Source organism: Microcaecilia unicolor, chromosome 4, assembly GCF_901765095.1.
Source record: "Microcaecilia unicolor chromosome 4, aMicUni1.1, whole genome shotgun sequence".
NCBI lineage: Eukaryota > Metazoa > Chordata > Amphibia > Gymnophiona > Siphonopidae > Microcaecilia > Microcaecilia unicolor.
This window is the reverse complement of record NC_044034.1, coordinates 308,546,658-308,560,994: the sequence shown is the minus strand read 5'-3', so window position 1 is coordinate 308,560,994 and position 14,337 is coordinate 308,546,658. Positions and strand designations below refer to the sequence as shown.

The following is a 14,337-nucleotide window of genomic DNA, read 5'->3' as shown; positions in this document are numbered from 1 at the left end:
GTTGGGTGCGCATCTTGGGTTGATGCCCAAATTGGGCGGCGTAAAGAAACTGGGGGATATATTACATTACTTTGGCATTAGACTTAAAATTGTCATGCCAACAAATTGATCTAAATCTGAATCTAGAATCAGACTTGTATGCTTTCTGGAGGAGGGAATGGGCTAGACTGCACTTATCTGCTTAGAAAGATGCAGTTCTCCAAAACACTGCAACAAAAAGGCGTGGGCCTTACCGCATGGCTTAACTGTAGAAGCCTACGGCAATGCTTGCATAATGGTTCGTTGGTTTATAGTTCCACCTTTTGGCCAACTAGAAAAATGCAAGACATGAAAATTATATGTATAGTACTGTGGATTCATCATATGCCTAGGAAACCATGACTTAGTCTGGGTTAAACCTGCTTACCTTCCAATTTTATTCTTCATAGGTCTAGTGCTAATGGACTGGAGGGTTAAAATTTGACCTTCTCATTCTAGAAATAGTATCAAAAGCATCAAGATTCACAAAAGCTACCATGAATATTGGTTTCTTTCCATCTTAAAGGGAGGTGGAAGTTTAGGTTGACTTTAGCCTCAATGTCCAATGAAGTTTTTTCAAGAGCCAGGGACCTGCCACTGAACTGTAATATAACCAAATGCCTCAGGTCTTCTTTATTCCAAGGTAGTTGGCACAGTTTAATAGAAGATGGAAGCTACCATTTGGCATATAAGTGACCTGGCATAAGAGAACATGTCAGGCAGTACATGTATTTATGGGCTCTTTTTATATTGTTGTAAATTCCTTTTAATTTTTATATGCTAGACCAGTGGCGTATCTATGTGGGGCCTGGGGGGGCTGGGATCCCTCATATTTGGGCCTTCCCCCCACCGACCCCTTCAACCCCCCCGCCACCATCTTTGACCCCCCCGGTGTCGCCAACCCTCCCCCGTCGCCATCGCCATCAAGTACCTGTGCTGGCGGGGGTCCCCAATCCCTGCCAGCTGAAGTTCTGTGTCTTCAGCCTGTCTCTGGGCCAGCGCGTTGCTTCAGCCTGCAGCAGCTGATCTGATTCTGGAAGCGGGAAGCCGATTCTCTTTGCATGGTATGAATCGTCCTGACGTCCTGCACGTAGGGCATCCTTAGTTTCCATTATTGCCGAAAATCAGAAACGACTAAGTCTAAGGACGACCATCTCTAGGGACGACATAAATTTCAAGATTTGGGCGTCCCCAACCGTATTATCAAAATGAAAGATGGACGCCCATCTTGTTTTGATAATACGGGTTTCCCTGCCCCTTCGCCAGGACGTCCTTAGAGATGGGCGCCCTTAGAGATGGTCGTCCCCGTTCGATTATGCCCCTCCACGTGTAACAATGGCGTCTGATATTTTAAAACTGTAACTTCTGGTAGTGCCATACTATGGGCTGTGGCAGTGGCGAAGCTGCACAAGGTATAAATATGGATGGGTGCAATAATTTGCTCCAAGCCCACCATCTCCTCTCATTGGAGGTGGCAAAGTAGGCATGACAGGGGCACCAGTGGCTAAGTTGCACAAGGTGAAGCTACAGTTCAGTAAGGTCCTGACTTCTGGTTATACTTTAGAGCAGTGGTTCATAATCCAGTCCTTGGGGCATACACAGCTAGTCAGGCTTTCAGGATTCCCAAAATGAATATGCAAGAGATAGATTTGCATCCTATGGAGTCGGTGCATACTGCCTTTAGAGTACTGATTTGTTTTTTTCTCAGCAGGAATGTTATTGTTTTTTTTTTACCAAAGAGTGAAACCAAAGATCCCTGTTGACCTCACTGTGATCCTTTATTACACACTCCCACCCACCATACTCACACACATAGCCAATGCATGTTCACACACCCCACAAGCACTAACTGCCAGCATGGACCCACACCTCATGTAGGAAAGACAGTCTAAATCCAGAGGTCTCTATTCCATCCTCATTCTTCTTGATCTTTCCGCTGCTTTTGACACTGTCGATCACAGCATACTCCTCGATACCCTGTCCTCACTTGGATTCCAGGGCTCTGTCCTTTCCTGGTTCTCTTCCTACCTCTCCCTCCGCACCTTCAGTGTTCACTCTGGTGGATCCTCTTCTACTTCTATCCCTCTGCCTGTCGGCGTATCTCAGGATTCTGTTCTTGGTCCCCTCCTCTTTTCTAGCTATACTTCTTCCCTTGGTTCATTTCTTTTCCTACCATCTCTATGCTGATGACTCCCAAATCTACCTTTCTACCCCTGATATCTCACCTTGCATCCAAACCAAAGTTTCAGCGTGCTAGTCTGACATTGCTGTCTGGATGTCTCAACGCCACCTGAAATTAAACATGACCAAAACCGAGCTTCTCATTTCCCCCCCTCTCATTCTCCCTGTCTCCTCAGCTCGAAACCCTGGGGTCATCTTCAACTCTTCTCTCTCCTTCTCTGCTCATATCCAGCAGATCGCCAAGACCTGTTGTTTCTTTCTTTACAACATCCGTAAAATCCGCCCCTTTCTTTCCGAGCACACTACCAAAATCCTCATCCACACCCTTGTCACCTCTCGTTTAGACTACTGCAATCTGCTTCTTGCTGGCCTCCCACTTAGTCACCTCTCCCCTCTCCAATCGGTTCAAAACTCTGCTGCCCATCTTGTCTTCCGCCAGGGTCGTTTTACTCATACTACCCCTCTCCTCAAGTCGCTTCACTGGCTCCCTATCCATTTTCGCATCCTGTTCAAACTTCTTCTACTAACCTATAAATGTACTCACTCTGCTGCTCCCCAGTATCTCTCCACACTCGTCCTTCCCTACACCCCTTCCTGTGCACTCCGCTCCATGGATAAATCCTTCTTATCTGTTCCCTTCTCCACTACTGCCAACTCCAGACTTTGCGCCTTCTGTCTCGCTGCACCCTATGCCTGGAATAAACTTCCTGAGCCCCTGTCTTGCCCCATCCTTGGCCAGCTTTAAATCTAGACTGAAAACCCACCTCTTTAACATTGCTTTTGACTCGTAACCACTTGTAACCACTCGCCTCTACCTACCCTCCTCTCCTCCTTCCTGTACACATTAATTGATTTGATTACTTTATTTTTTGTCTATTAGATTATAAGCTCTTTGAGCAGGGACTTTCTTCTATGTTTGTGCAGTGCTGCGTACGCCTTGTAGTGCTATAGAAATGCTAAATAGTAGTAGTAGTCTGAGTAAGTAATCTCTGCAGTGATCTACATCTACTGTTATAGGAGTAGCCTAATGGTTAGAACAGTGGGCTGAGAACCAGCAGAGTCCAATTCAAATCTCACTGCAGCTCCTTGTGATCTTGGGCAAGTCACTTAACCCTCAATTTCCTCAGGTATAAATGTAGACTGTGAGCCCTCCAGGGGCAGAAAAATACTTACTATAGCTAAATGTATACCACTGCAATAGCTTTTGGACTTGTAGGCATTAAAATAAAATATAATAATAATAATAATAGTAATAATAAAATATATAAGAACTGGTCAATCTATTGAAGGTCAAGTAAATTTAGCAATTTACAGGGGTCTACTATAGACAGGTTGGTTTGGGATGATTGTAAATTAGCGAGTTTGAAATAAATCTGCACCAAATCTGGCTGAATATCATTGCTGTGACAGCAGAACTTAGTTTTGCATCTACTAACCATCCTTCGACTCAGAGTTTTTTCTGCACCGCATCATTTATGTCCACCAATCACTAGTCTTTTTAAAGACTTGATTTAGTATCTTTCTTCCTTCCGTAATCTTTCGATTTTACCTTCAAGCTACCATCATATACAGACTCCTGAGGCAGGCATTGTTGCCGAAACATTTTTCTACACTCCATCTCCTTGCCTGTTTGGAAGAGTCTTGCTGATCACACTACTCCCCTGTTGTTGAATATCACTGGGGAAATTTCAACAAATATCTGAAGAGTTTGTTAAACTTAAAGTAAGTTTAAATTTGCTTGGTATGCATCTCTAGTCACCACTGCCAAGGATTCAAGCATGATTTCCAATAGAACATTAAAGATAACCAAAATTATAAGTATTTAATATTTTTTAATGCAAATAGGTTTAGACAGTACAAAAAAACTTGAAATTTTCAACTTCCAACACCATACAAACTAATTAAGTTACATGACCATAAAAATAAATGTTCATAGGACAGGATCCCAGATCAGAAAAAATATAATCATTTTTTAGTAACTTGTAAACCAGGAACTATTTACAGTAGTTCAAATATTGCCACACACCCGAAGAAAGGAGAAATACAATTATAATTCATACATGCATGAAATACTCAAATGTGCGCCACTATATCTTTTCTCCATTGAACTGAATTATCAAGAACCCCAATATTAAAGGTACCAAGTAAATAGTAATAGCTCCTCCTGGTTGCTGGAGTTTTAAGGCTTGAGCCATAGCTCTTTATTCCCCAGGATAATAATGATAGGAATAGGAATTAACCTTGGAAGTCATTATTAGAATTACCAGTCTCTCTCTGGAATAGGTCAAGATTTAGGCATAGGCAAAACATAGGCATACAGGCTAAAAAGGAGCCCTGCTCCTTCTTATTTCAGGGCTATACAGTGGCTCCACATCCCCTGTTTTCCAGCACAAGGGCTACCCTACTTCCCCTTCCCTTTATCCAACTGTCTGATCCACCATGAACCTCAAAATCTTAAATGTAGCCCTAATCAGAAGTATTTTTAAACTAAATTATGAAGTTTCGAGGGCATGGAGGATAACAGTAGCATGAGAATCATGCAGGCAGATATATTTGTTTACTTCAGAGCTCCAGTGTTTTCCTAGTAAGTGGGTTGGTTGGATAGATGTATGTAAATGATTTATATATGCTTAGAGTTTAAAGGTAGACCACACAAGAACATATGAATAGCCATACTGTGTCAGACCAATAGTCTATCTAGCCCAGTATCCTGCTTGCAATAGTGGCCAATTCAGGTCACAAGTACCTGACAGAATCCCAGATAGTAGCAAGATTCATACTACTGATCCTAGGGACAAGCAGTGGCTTTCCCTATGTCTATCTCAATTGCAGACTACGGACTTTCCTCCAGGAAATTGTCCAAACCTTTTTTAAACCTAGATACACTAACTGCTTAAATCACATCCTCTGGCAATGAGTTACAGAGCTTAACTATTCTTTGAGTGAAAAATAATATTTCCTCCTGTCATTTGAAAAGTAGTACCATGTAACTATCTTGAGTGTCACCTAGTCTCTGTACTTTCTGAAAGAGTAAAAAAATCAATTTACGTTTACCCATTCTATACCACCAAGTATTTTGTAGACTTGTATCATGCCCCCCCCAAGCCATCTCTTTTCCAAGCTGAAGAGTCCTAACCTCTTAAACCTTTCCTCATATAAGGAGTTCCATCCTCTTAACCATTTTGGTTGCACTTTGAACCTTTTCTAATTCCGTTATATCTCTTTTAAGATATGGTGACCAGAACTGCACACAATACTCAAGGTGTAGTTGCACTATGGAGCGATACAGAGACATTATAGTATTCTTTGTCTTATTTTCTACCCCCTTCCTAATGATTCCTAGCATTCTGCTTGCTTTGTTGGCTGCCACCACACAATGGGCAGAAGATTTCAGCATGTTTAAATTAGAATGAGGGGGGAAGCCAACAGTTGCTCAGGAACACATGGAGTGAGGTATCCTTAAATGATACTACTATAACAGGACATTTAGGGAATCCCAATAGAGAGGTTTCAACAAAGGTGAAAGAAAACCAGGCATGTTTAAGGATAGAGTAGAGCAAAGATTGCAAACTATATCTGTCAACTTCTAAGCAGCTTGTAGAATCAAGGAAAAAATACATTTGTCTGTATACAAATGCTAGAAGCCTAAAAAAATAAGCTAGGAGAGTTAGAGTTAGAGTATATAGCACTAAATGAAGAAGTAGATAAAATAGGTATTTCAGAGACTTGTTGGAAGGAGGACAATCAATGGGACACTGTGTTACCAGGGTATAAATTATATTGCAATGATAGGGTGGATCAAGTGTGTGTGGGGGGAGGGGTTGTGCTGTATGTTAAAGAGGGAATTGAGTCAAACAAAACAAAAATTCTGCATGAAACAGACAGTAATGTTGGATCCTTATGGATAGAAATTCAATGGGTGAAGGGAAAGAATATACAAATAGGGATATACTACCATTCCTCAGGCCAGAACGATAAGACAGATGAAGATACAGTAACAGAAATTAGAAAAGCTAGCAAATTTGACAACAGTATAATAATGGGTGATTACAATTGTCCCAATATTAACTGGTTAAATGCCACATCAGTGAGTGCTAGGGGGGGGGGGGGTAAGATTCATAGACATAATAAATGACTGCTTCTTGGAGCAACTGGTCCAGGAACCGACAATAGAGGGAACTATTTTAGATCTAGTCATTAGTGGAATACAGTATAAGAGGTAATGGTGTTGGGTCCACTGGAAAACAGTGATCATAACATGATTGATTTTGACTTAATAACTGGAGTGCAGTCAGTAAGGAAATCTACTGTAGTAGCATTAATTTTTAAAATGGTAAGTATGATAAAATAAGGAAAATGGTTAAAAAAAGATGAAAGGCTCAGCTACAAAGCTTATGACTTTAAATCAGGCATGGGTGTTGTTTAGAAATGCCGTTTTGGAAGCCCAGACCAGATGTATTCCATGTGTTAAAGGAAGAGTAAAGCCAGCATGGTTAAAGGGAAAAAAATGAAAATGGGTATTAGAGCCAAAAGAACATCTTTCAGAATATGGAAAAAAAATCCAAATGAAGAAAGCAAGAAGCTTTCATTGCTGGAGAATGTAGTGACAGCAGCTGGCCTTACGGAATTTAAGGGGGGTTTGGACAGATTCCCGAGAGAAAAGTCAATTGAACATTATTAATTTTTGTGTGTGTGTGTGTGTATGTGTGTGTGTGTGTAGGGGGGGGGGGGGGGGTTGCCGGGTTCTTGAAGCCTGGATTGGCCGCTGTCAGAGACAGGATGCTGGGCTTGATGGACCCTTGGTCTTTTCCCAGTATAGTGGTGCTTATGTACTTATGAAGCAACATAAGCACTGGCAAGTTAGATGGAAAGCATTGAGAAAGAAGGGCAAAAGAGAATACAAAGAGAAACTTGCCTTGGAGGCAAAAACTCATAGTAATAACTTTTTCAGGTTTATCAGAAAAAGGAAGCCTGTGAAAGAATTCATGGGATCCCTATATCATCAAGAAGCAGGGCTTAATTTATGGAGGAACATCCTGGAACGCAGTTCTACCACTTGTTTTCAGACTCTAGGTTAAGCAGAGGTGTTCTGTTCCAGTACCTCATTTCCAAGAAGCCTGTAGGTTGCAGGAGAGGATGGAATGAGGCTAAAGTAGCAGAAAATAGTTACTTTACTCCCTAATTCAGCCCCTCTTTTCCTGTTGCTACTGCCCCATCCTCTTCCCCGGCTCCACAGTTCCACTTCATTTTTGGTCTACAAATTAAGCCTGGTCAAGGAGTAAAAAAGGGACACTCAGAGAGGACAGGGCCATAGTAGAGGGTGAATGAATTCTTTGTCTCTGTGTAAGAGATCTACTTTTACTAGAGATGGTTTTTAAGGGTGACGATGTGGAGGAACTGAAAGAAATCTTGGTGAACCTGGAAGACTTACTGAGTCAAACTGACAGGTTAAAGAGTAATAAATCACCTGGACAAGATGGTATATACCCCAGGGTACTGAAAGAACTCAAATATGAAATTGCACATATGCTGTTAGTGATCTGTAACTTGTCGTTAAAATTGTCATTAGTACCAGAAAATTGGAGGGTAGCCAAAGTAACGCCTATTTTTAAAAGGGATCTGAGGTGATCCAGGAAATTATAGACTGGTAAGCCTGATGTCAGTGCAAGGCAAAATAGAGGAAAGTATTATAAAGAATAAAATCACTGAACACATAGACAAACATGGTTTAATAGGACAGAGTCAATATAGATTCAGCAAAGGGAAGTCTTGCCTCACCAGTTTGCTTAATTTCTTTGAATACATGAATAAACATGTTGATAAAGGTGAGCTGGTCGATGTAGTGTATCTAGATTTTCAGAAAGCGATTGACAAAGTCCCTTATGAGAGACTCTTGAGAACATTAAAAACCCATAGGATAGGAGACTATCCTGCTTATAATCGAACGAGAAAAACGCCCAAGTTCCGACCTAAATCGGGAGATGGACGTTTATCTCACAAAAACGAATAACGCGGTATAATCGACAGCCGACCTTGGACGTTTTCAACTGCACTCCATCGCGGAAGCGTACAAAGTTGACAGGGGTGTATTGGAGGCGTGGTGAAGGCGGGACTGGGGCATGGTTATCACCCGAACAGAGATGGGCGCCTTTCGCCGATAATGGAAAAAAAGTATGCGTTTGTAGCTAGAATTTAGGACACTTTTCCTGGACCCTGTTTTTTCACGAATAAGGCCCCAAAAAGTGCCCTAAATGACCAGATTACCACCAGAGGGAATCGGGGCTGACCTCCCCTGACTCCCCCAGTGGTCACTAACCCCCTCCCACCACAAAAAATGATGTTTCACAACTTTTTATTTTCACCCTCAAATGTCATACCCACCTCCCTGGCAGCAGTATGCAGGTCCCTGGAGCAGTTGTTAGGAGGTGCAGTGGACTTCAGGCAGGTGGACCCAGGCCCATCCCCCCTACCTGTTACAATTGTGCTGCTTAATGCTTAGTCGTCCAACCCCTCCCAAACCCACTGTACCCACATGTAGGTGCCCCCCTTTACCCCTTAGGGCTATAGTAATGGTGTAGACTTGTGGGCAATTGGGTTTGAGGGGGATTTGGGGGGCTCAACCCACAAGGGAAGGGTGCTATGCACCTGGTAGCTCTTTTACCTTTTTTTTTGTTTTTGTAAAAGTGCCCCCTAGGGTGCCCGGTTGGTATCCTGGCATGTGAGGGGGACCAGTGCACTACGAATCCTGGCCCCTCCCACAAACAAATGCCTTGGATTTATTCGTTTTTGAGCTGGGCGCTTTCATTTTCCATTATCGCTGAAAAACAAAAACGCCCAGCTCACAAATTGTCGAATAAAACATGGACGTCTATTTTTTTCAAAAATACGGTTCGGTCCGCCCCTTCACGGACCCGTTCTCGGAGATAAACGCTAATGGAGATAGACGTTTTCGTTCAATTATGCCCCTCCACGTTCTGTTGTGGATTAGGAATTGGTTGATGAATAGAAAACAGAGGGTAGGGTTAAATGGCCAATTCTTTCAGTGGATGAGGGTGAATAGTGGAGTGCCACAGGGATCTGTACTGGGAGTTGTGCTATTTAACATATTTATTAATGATCTGGAAATGGGAATGAGTGAAGTGCTTAAGTTTGCAGATGACACAAAATTATTCAAAGTTATTAAAATTCATGCAGATTGTGAAAAATTGCAGGAAGGCCTTAGGAAGCTGGAAGACTGGGCATCTAAATGGCTGATGAGATTTTAATGGGGACAAATGCAAAGTGATGCACATTAGGAATAATAATCCAAATCATAGTTATTTGATGCTAGTTTCTACCCTAGGAGTCAGCAACCACAAAAATGATCTAGGTGTCATTGTGGACAATACACTGAAATATTCTGCCCAGTGTGCGGTAGTGGCCAAAAAACCAACAGAATGCTAGGAATTATTAGGAAAGGGATAGAAACTAAGACCACATTTTCTGTATGTTCTCTTCTGTATGGATATAAACTCTTCAGATACATGCTTTTAAGTTACAATTACTGCCTAAAGTGCATGCTTAGATACTTCCAAAATATTCAGCATTGACAGTGATGCCTGAACTAAAAACCTGTATGATACAGGTTCCATCATGATCTTAGCAGGGGGCAGGCTGTAATTCAGAGATTCACTATTTTGATATTTTCAAAAATGGCATGTTTTCATTGTACCAGTCTAGACTCCTGCCTTTTAATCACATTTCCAGTGTTTTTTGGGGTGGGGGTGACTCTTCCAGGATTTTCAGAACTGGACAACTTGGGAAAATATATCTATGCCCCCAGGAAAACAGTTAAAAACCTTGAAGCAGTAAACATTGGGACAAATTCTGAGTGATGTTGGGAATATAATTGTAATGCCTCACTGTGACAGTACCCACTGCTGTATCAGAACATTGTAGCACAGAAGTATAAATAATCCATATTTAATGCTTTATATAATTTAAAGTGAACTAGATAAAACACGTGTTGAAAAAAATTGCAGTGTTGTACTGAAGAAAACATTCTCTGGACACACATTTTGTTGCAAGAAGTCAAAAGCACCATACATATAATTAATTATTATGAAAAGAATGTATTACATCAAAAATATAATATTCATTCAATTGATTTCTTGGCTTCAGTATCATTTTGACTCTGCCACTACAAAATAAAAGCAAGTTCTCAATATGAGAAAAAGGGAGAGGAGAGGCTCGTCTGACTGGCCACTGAATGACTATGCAATGGTGCCACCTGGTGTCCAAAAGAAGGAATTCTGGATGCATCCATTGCAGGTCAGTTCCCTAACACCATCCAACCTAAGTTGCATTTTAAAAACCTCCTTTATATATAGTTTAAAATAGTGAGCAAGCCTCTTGTTCCTGACCTCATACCTGCTAGCATGGCATAGCAGGAGTACTAATATACAGTATTTACACTAATTGTTCCTAAATGGTGCTGTTTTACTCAAGTATTCTAGCCCTCAGAACAGATATATTAAAATTACTACAGTCAGCTGACAAAATCGCTTAGTAGGTTTTCTTTTACAAAAGTTGTTGTAAATGTATTCATTGGAATTTCAGTAGTTCTGAAGTTTGTTCTTCAAGCATGTTATTTTTTTGGTCTATTTGTGGTTGGCTTCAATGCCTAAAGAAACAACAAAATACATAAATGAATTAGTATGAAAAAGAAAGCTTTCATTTGCAAGGGTAGGTAGTTTTGGAGAATCAGTTGCTGCATTTAACATATTAAATCGGTAAAATATGTTGAAAATGTTGTAGCCTGGTCTTTAAAATTTAATATTTAATAGAATAGAATCAGATCCCAGATCACTGCTGAAGGTCAGGAATGTTGTGAGCCCTTACCACCACATATTTTATAGGTGGTAAGGGATCACGCTCTAATCCCTCGCTAATTAGTTAGTGCATGGAAATGCAGATGCGCTAACTGATTATGCAGAAATGCCCACTCTCTGCCCCAGACATGCCCCCTCCCAGAAAAAAAATTCAACACATGGTTTGCACACGTACATTGGAAATTTACCACGGGACGCCTCAGTGCATCAACGGTAAGCCCTTTTAAGCTGTGGTAAGCACATGATCTTACAGCAGCTTAGTTAAAGGACCCTAACAGGGGCATTTTCGAAAGAGAAGGGCGTACATCTTTCGACACAAATCGGGAGATAGGCGTCCTTCTCTCAGGGTCATCCAAATCGGCATAATCGAAAGCCGATTTTGGGCGTCCTCAACTGCTTTCCATCGCGGCGATGACCAAAGTTCCCAGGGGCGTGTCGGCAGCATACTGAAGGCGGGACAGGGGCGTGCTTAAGAGATGGTCATCCTCGGCCAATAATGGAAAAAAGAAGGGCGTCCCTGACGAGCATTTGGCCAACTTTACTTGGTCCATTTTTTTTCATGACCAAGCCTCGAAAAGGTGCCTGAACTGACCAGATGACCACCGGAGGGAATCGGGGATGACCTCCCCTTACTCCCCCAGTGGTCGCCAACCCCCTCCCACCCCCCAAAAAAATTAAAGAACTTTTTTCTAGCCTCTATGCCAGCCTCAAATTTCATACCCAGCTCCCTGACAGCAGTTTGCAGGTCCCTGGAGCAGTTTTTAGTGAGTGCAGTGCACTTCAGGCAGGTGGACCCAGGTCCATCCCCCCCTACCTGTTGCACTTGTGGTGGTAAATGTGAGCCCTCCAAAACCCACCCGAAACCCACTGTACCCACATGTAGGTGCCCCTCTTCATCCCTAAGGGCTATGGTAGTGGTGTACAGTTGTGGGGAGTGGGTTTTGGGGGGCTCAGCACACAAGGGAAGGGAGCTATGCACCTGGGAGCAATTTCTGAAGTCCACTGCAGTGCCCCCTAGGGTGCCCGGTTGGTGTCCTGGCATGTGAGAGGGACCAGTGCACTATGAATGCTGGCTTCTCCCACGACTTGGATTTGGTCGTTTTTGAGATAGGCATCCTCGGTTTCCATTATCGGTGAAAACCAAGGTCGTCCATCACTAAGGTCAACCATCTCAACATTTAGGTCGATCGTCTCTAAGGTCGACCTAAATGTTGAGATTTGGGCGTCCCCGACCGTATTATCAAAACGAAAGATGGACGCCCATCTTGTTTCGATAATACGGGATGCCCCGCCTCTTCACGGCTCCGTCCTTAGAGATGGGTGCCCTTAGAGATGGTCGTCCCCGTTCGATTATCGCCCTCCACGTGTTTCATGATATGCACATAACTTATAGTATTCTACAACTTACGCGCATAGGAGTAGATTCTATATATGGCACCTAGGCATATTCTGTAAACCATGCCTAGATTTAGGTGTACTTTTTACAATATGCCTAGCGGGTTTATAGAACACACCTAGCAGTCATGCTTGCGCCTAACTCTAGGCATGTCCATTTTCACCAAGTTAAACTTGGTGTAAATATCGGTGCCTGTATTGTATAACCGTATGTGTAGATTTTCCTAATGCCCATGGGCCGCCCATTCCACGTTCATAGCCACGGCCGCTTTTTGGCAGTGTGCATTAGAATTTACACACACCACTTTACAGAATATGCTTAGCAAATTTGAATTAATGCCAATTAGTGTCAATAATTGCTTGTTAAGTGGCAATTATCAGCACCGATTGGCTTAAGTAATTTAAATTATACGCACAAATCCAGAATACAATCGGATTTGTGCGTGCAATTTCAGCTGCACTATATAGAATCTGGAGGATATGGGGTAGACATGCTCATTGTCCCTATGCTCCGTCCACATGTATGCCCCCTTGCAGTCACAAACTAATGCACTTACACGCTATGTTATAGAATATTGTGTAGAGCACATATGTGCATAAGTGCCAAAAATTGCCGCACATTTATCATAAGGTGCATGTAACTACACAAATACAGTTATAGAATTGTTCTAAAGATGTCTTTGTTTTGACCATCCATGGCTGCATAGGAGCTGACTCTGTGGGTGCTGTGGGTGCTTGAGCACCCCCAATATAGAGAATATTCATTGAATGTGTCCAGGGAGGGGTTATTTCCACTGGGCTTAGCACCCTCAATAATTTTGAAACGTTGGCTCCTATGCATGGCTGTCTCATGCCATCTTTCCATTGGGTACTCCTGGTTTGTTGACCAACCATCATATCCATCCATCCAGCCCCCACAGTGAGCCTAGGCCAGAAACGGTGAACACCAGTCCAGCAGCAAGGAATTAGATTTTCTGGGCAGTCATGTTATGCAGATTAACTGGCTTCTTGTACATAAATACCCCATGAAGGCCCACGGTGGAAAGCTTGGAAGCTAGACCTGTTCAGGGCATTTGAAAACTGGATTTTGCCATCCTCTTACAAGACTTTCTGTAGACCCAGTCTAACTAAGTTACTAGTCTTAAGGTGTTCTGTTCAACTAAAGGACACTTTTGCCCAGCTGGATAATTATCCACCATGAATGTGAAGCATCAGCATTATCCTTTTGTACCACAAAGGCCACAGCACATAACGATATCAGTTTTTAATTCCCACTTGGCCTTTGTATCTCAAGGATATTCTTCTGGCATTACTTCCACCTCTCTCGTGCAGTGGTTCGCAACCCAGTCTTGAAGGCCCATCTAAGTGGGTCTGAGTTTGTGGATACTCATAATGAACATGTATGAAATACATTTGCAGGTCTCCAATGTACCTCATGCATATTCATTATGGATATTCACAAAATCAGACCCACTTAGGTGTGTGTAGTCTTTGATGCTCTAGTGCAGGGCTTCTCAACCCATTCCTTAGAGCATACCCAGCCAGTCAAGTTTTCAGAAGCAGAAGAGTAGCCTATTGGTTGGTACAGCAGGCTGAGATCTGGGGGAACTGGGATAAATTCCCACTGCAGCTCCTTGTGACCTAGAGCAAGTCCCTTAACCCTCCATTGCCCCAGGTACAAAACTTAGATTGTGAGTCCACTAGGGACAAAGAAAGTACCTGCTTATAATGTGTACAGCACTAAATACATCTAGTTGTACTATAGAATAGATAAGTAGCAGTATAATATCCATGTGGAACATGAATGAAAGAAATTAGCATGCACTGCTACCTCAGTATGCAACTCTCTCATACATATTCATTGTGGATATAT

General features: G+C 42.3%; 1 protein-coding gene across 2 annotated transcripts in view; it reads right to left on the bottom strand.

Annotated features, from left to right (window-relative positions):
• Window positions 1–9,947: 9,947 nt before the first annotated feature.
• The window catches only part of LOC115469316 (zinc metalloproteinase-disintegrin-like NaMP), a 126,444-nt gene continuing 122,054 nt past the window's right edge, over window positions 9,948–14,337 (bottom strand). For both annotated transcript variants that reach the window (XM_030201822.1, XM_030201823.1), the window contains one exon: window positions 9,948–10,861. In XM_030201822.1, the coding sequence (XP_030057682.1) occupies window positions 10,826–10,861 (36 nt within the window). In that variant the 3' untranslated portion in view covers window positions 9,948–10,825. The remainder of the gene's footprint in view (window positions 10,862–14,337) is intronic.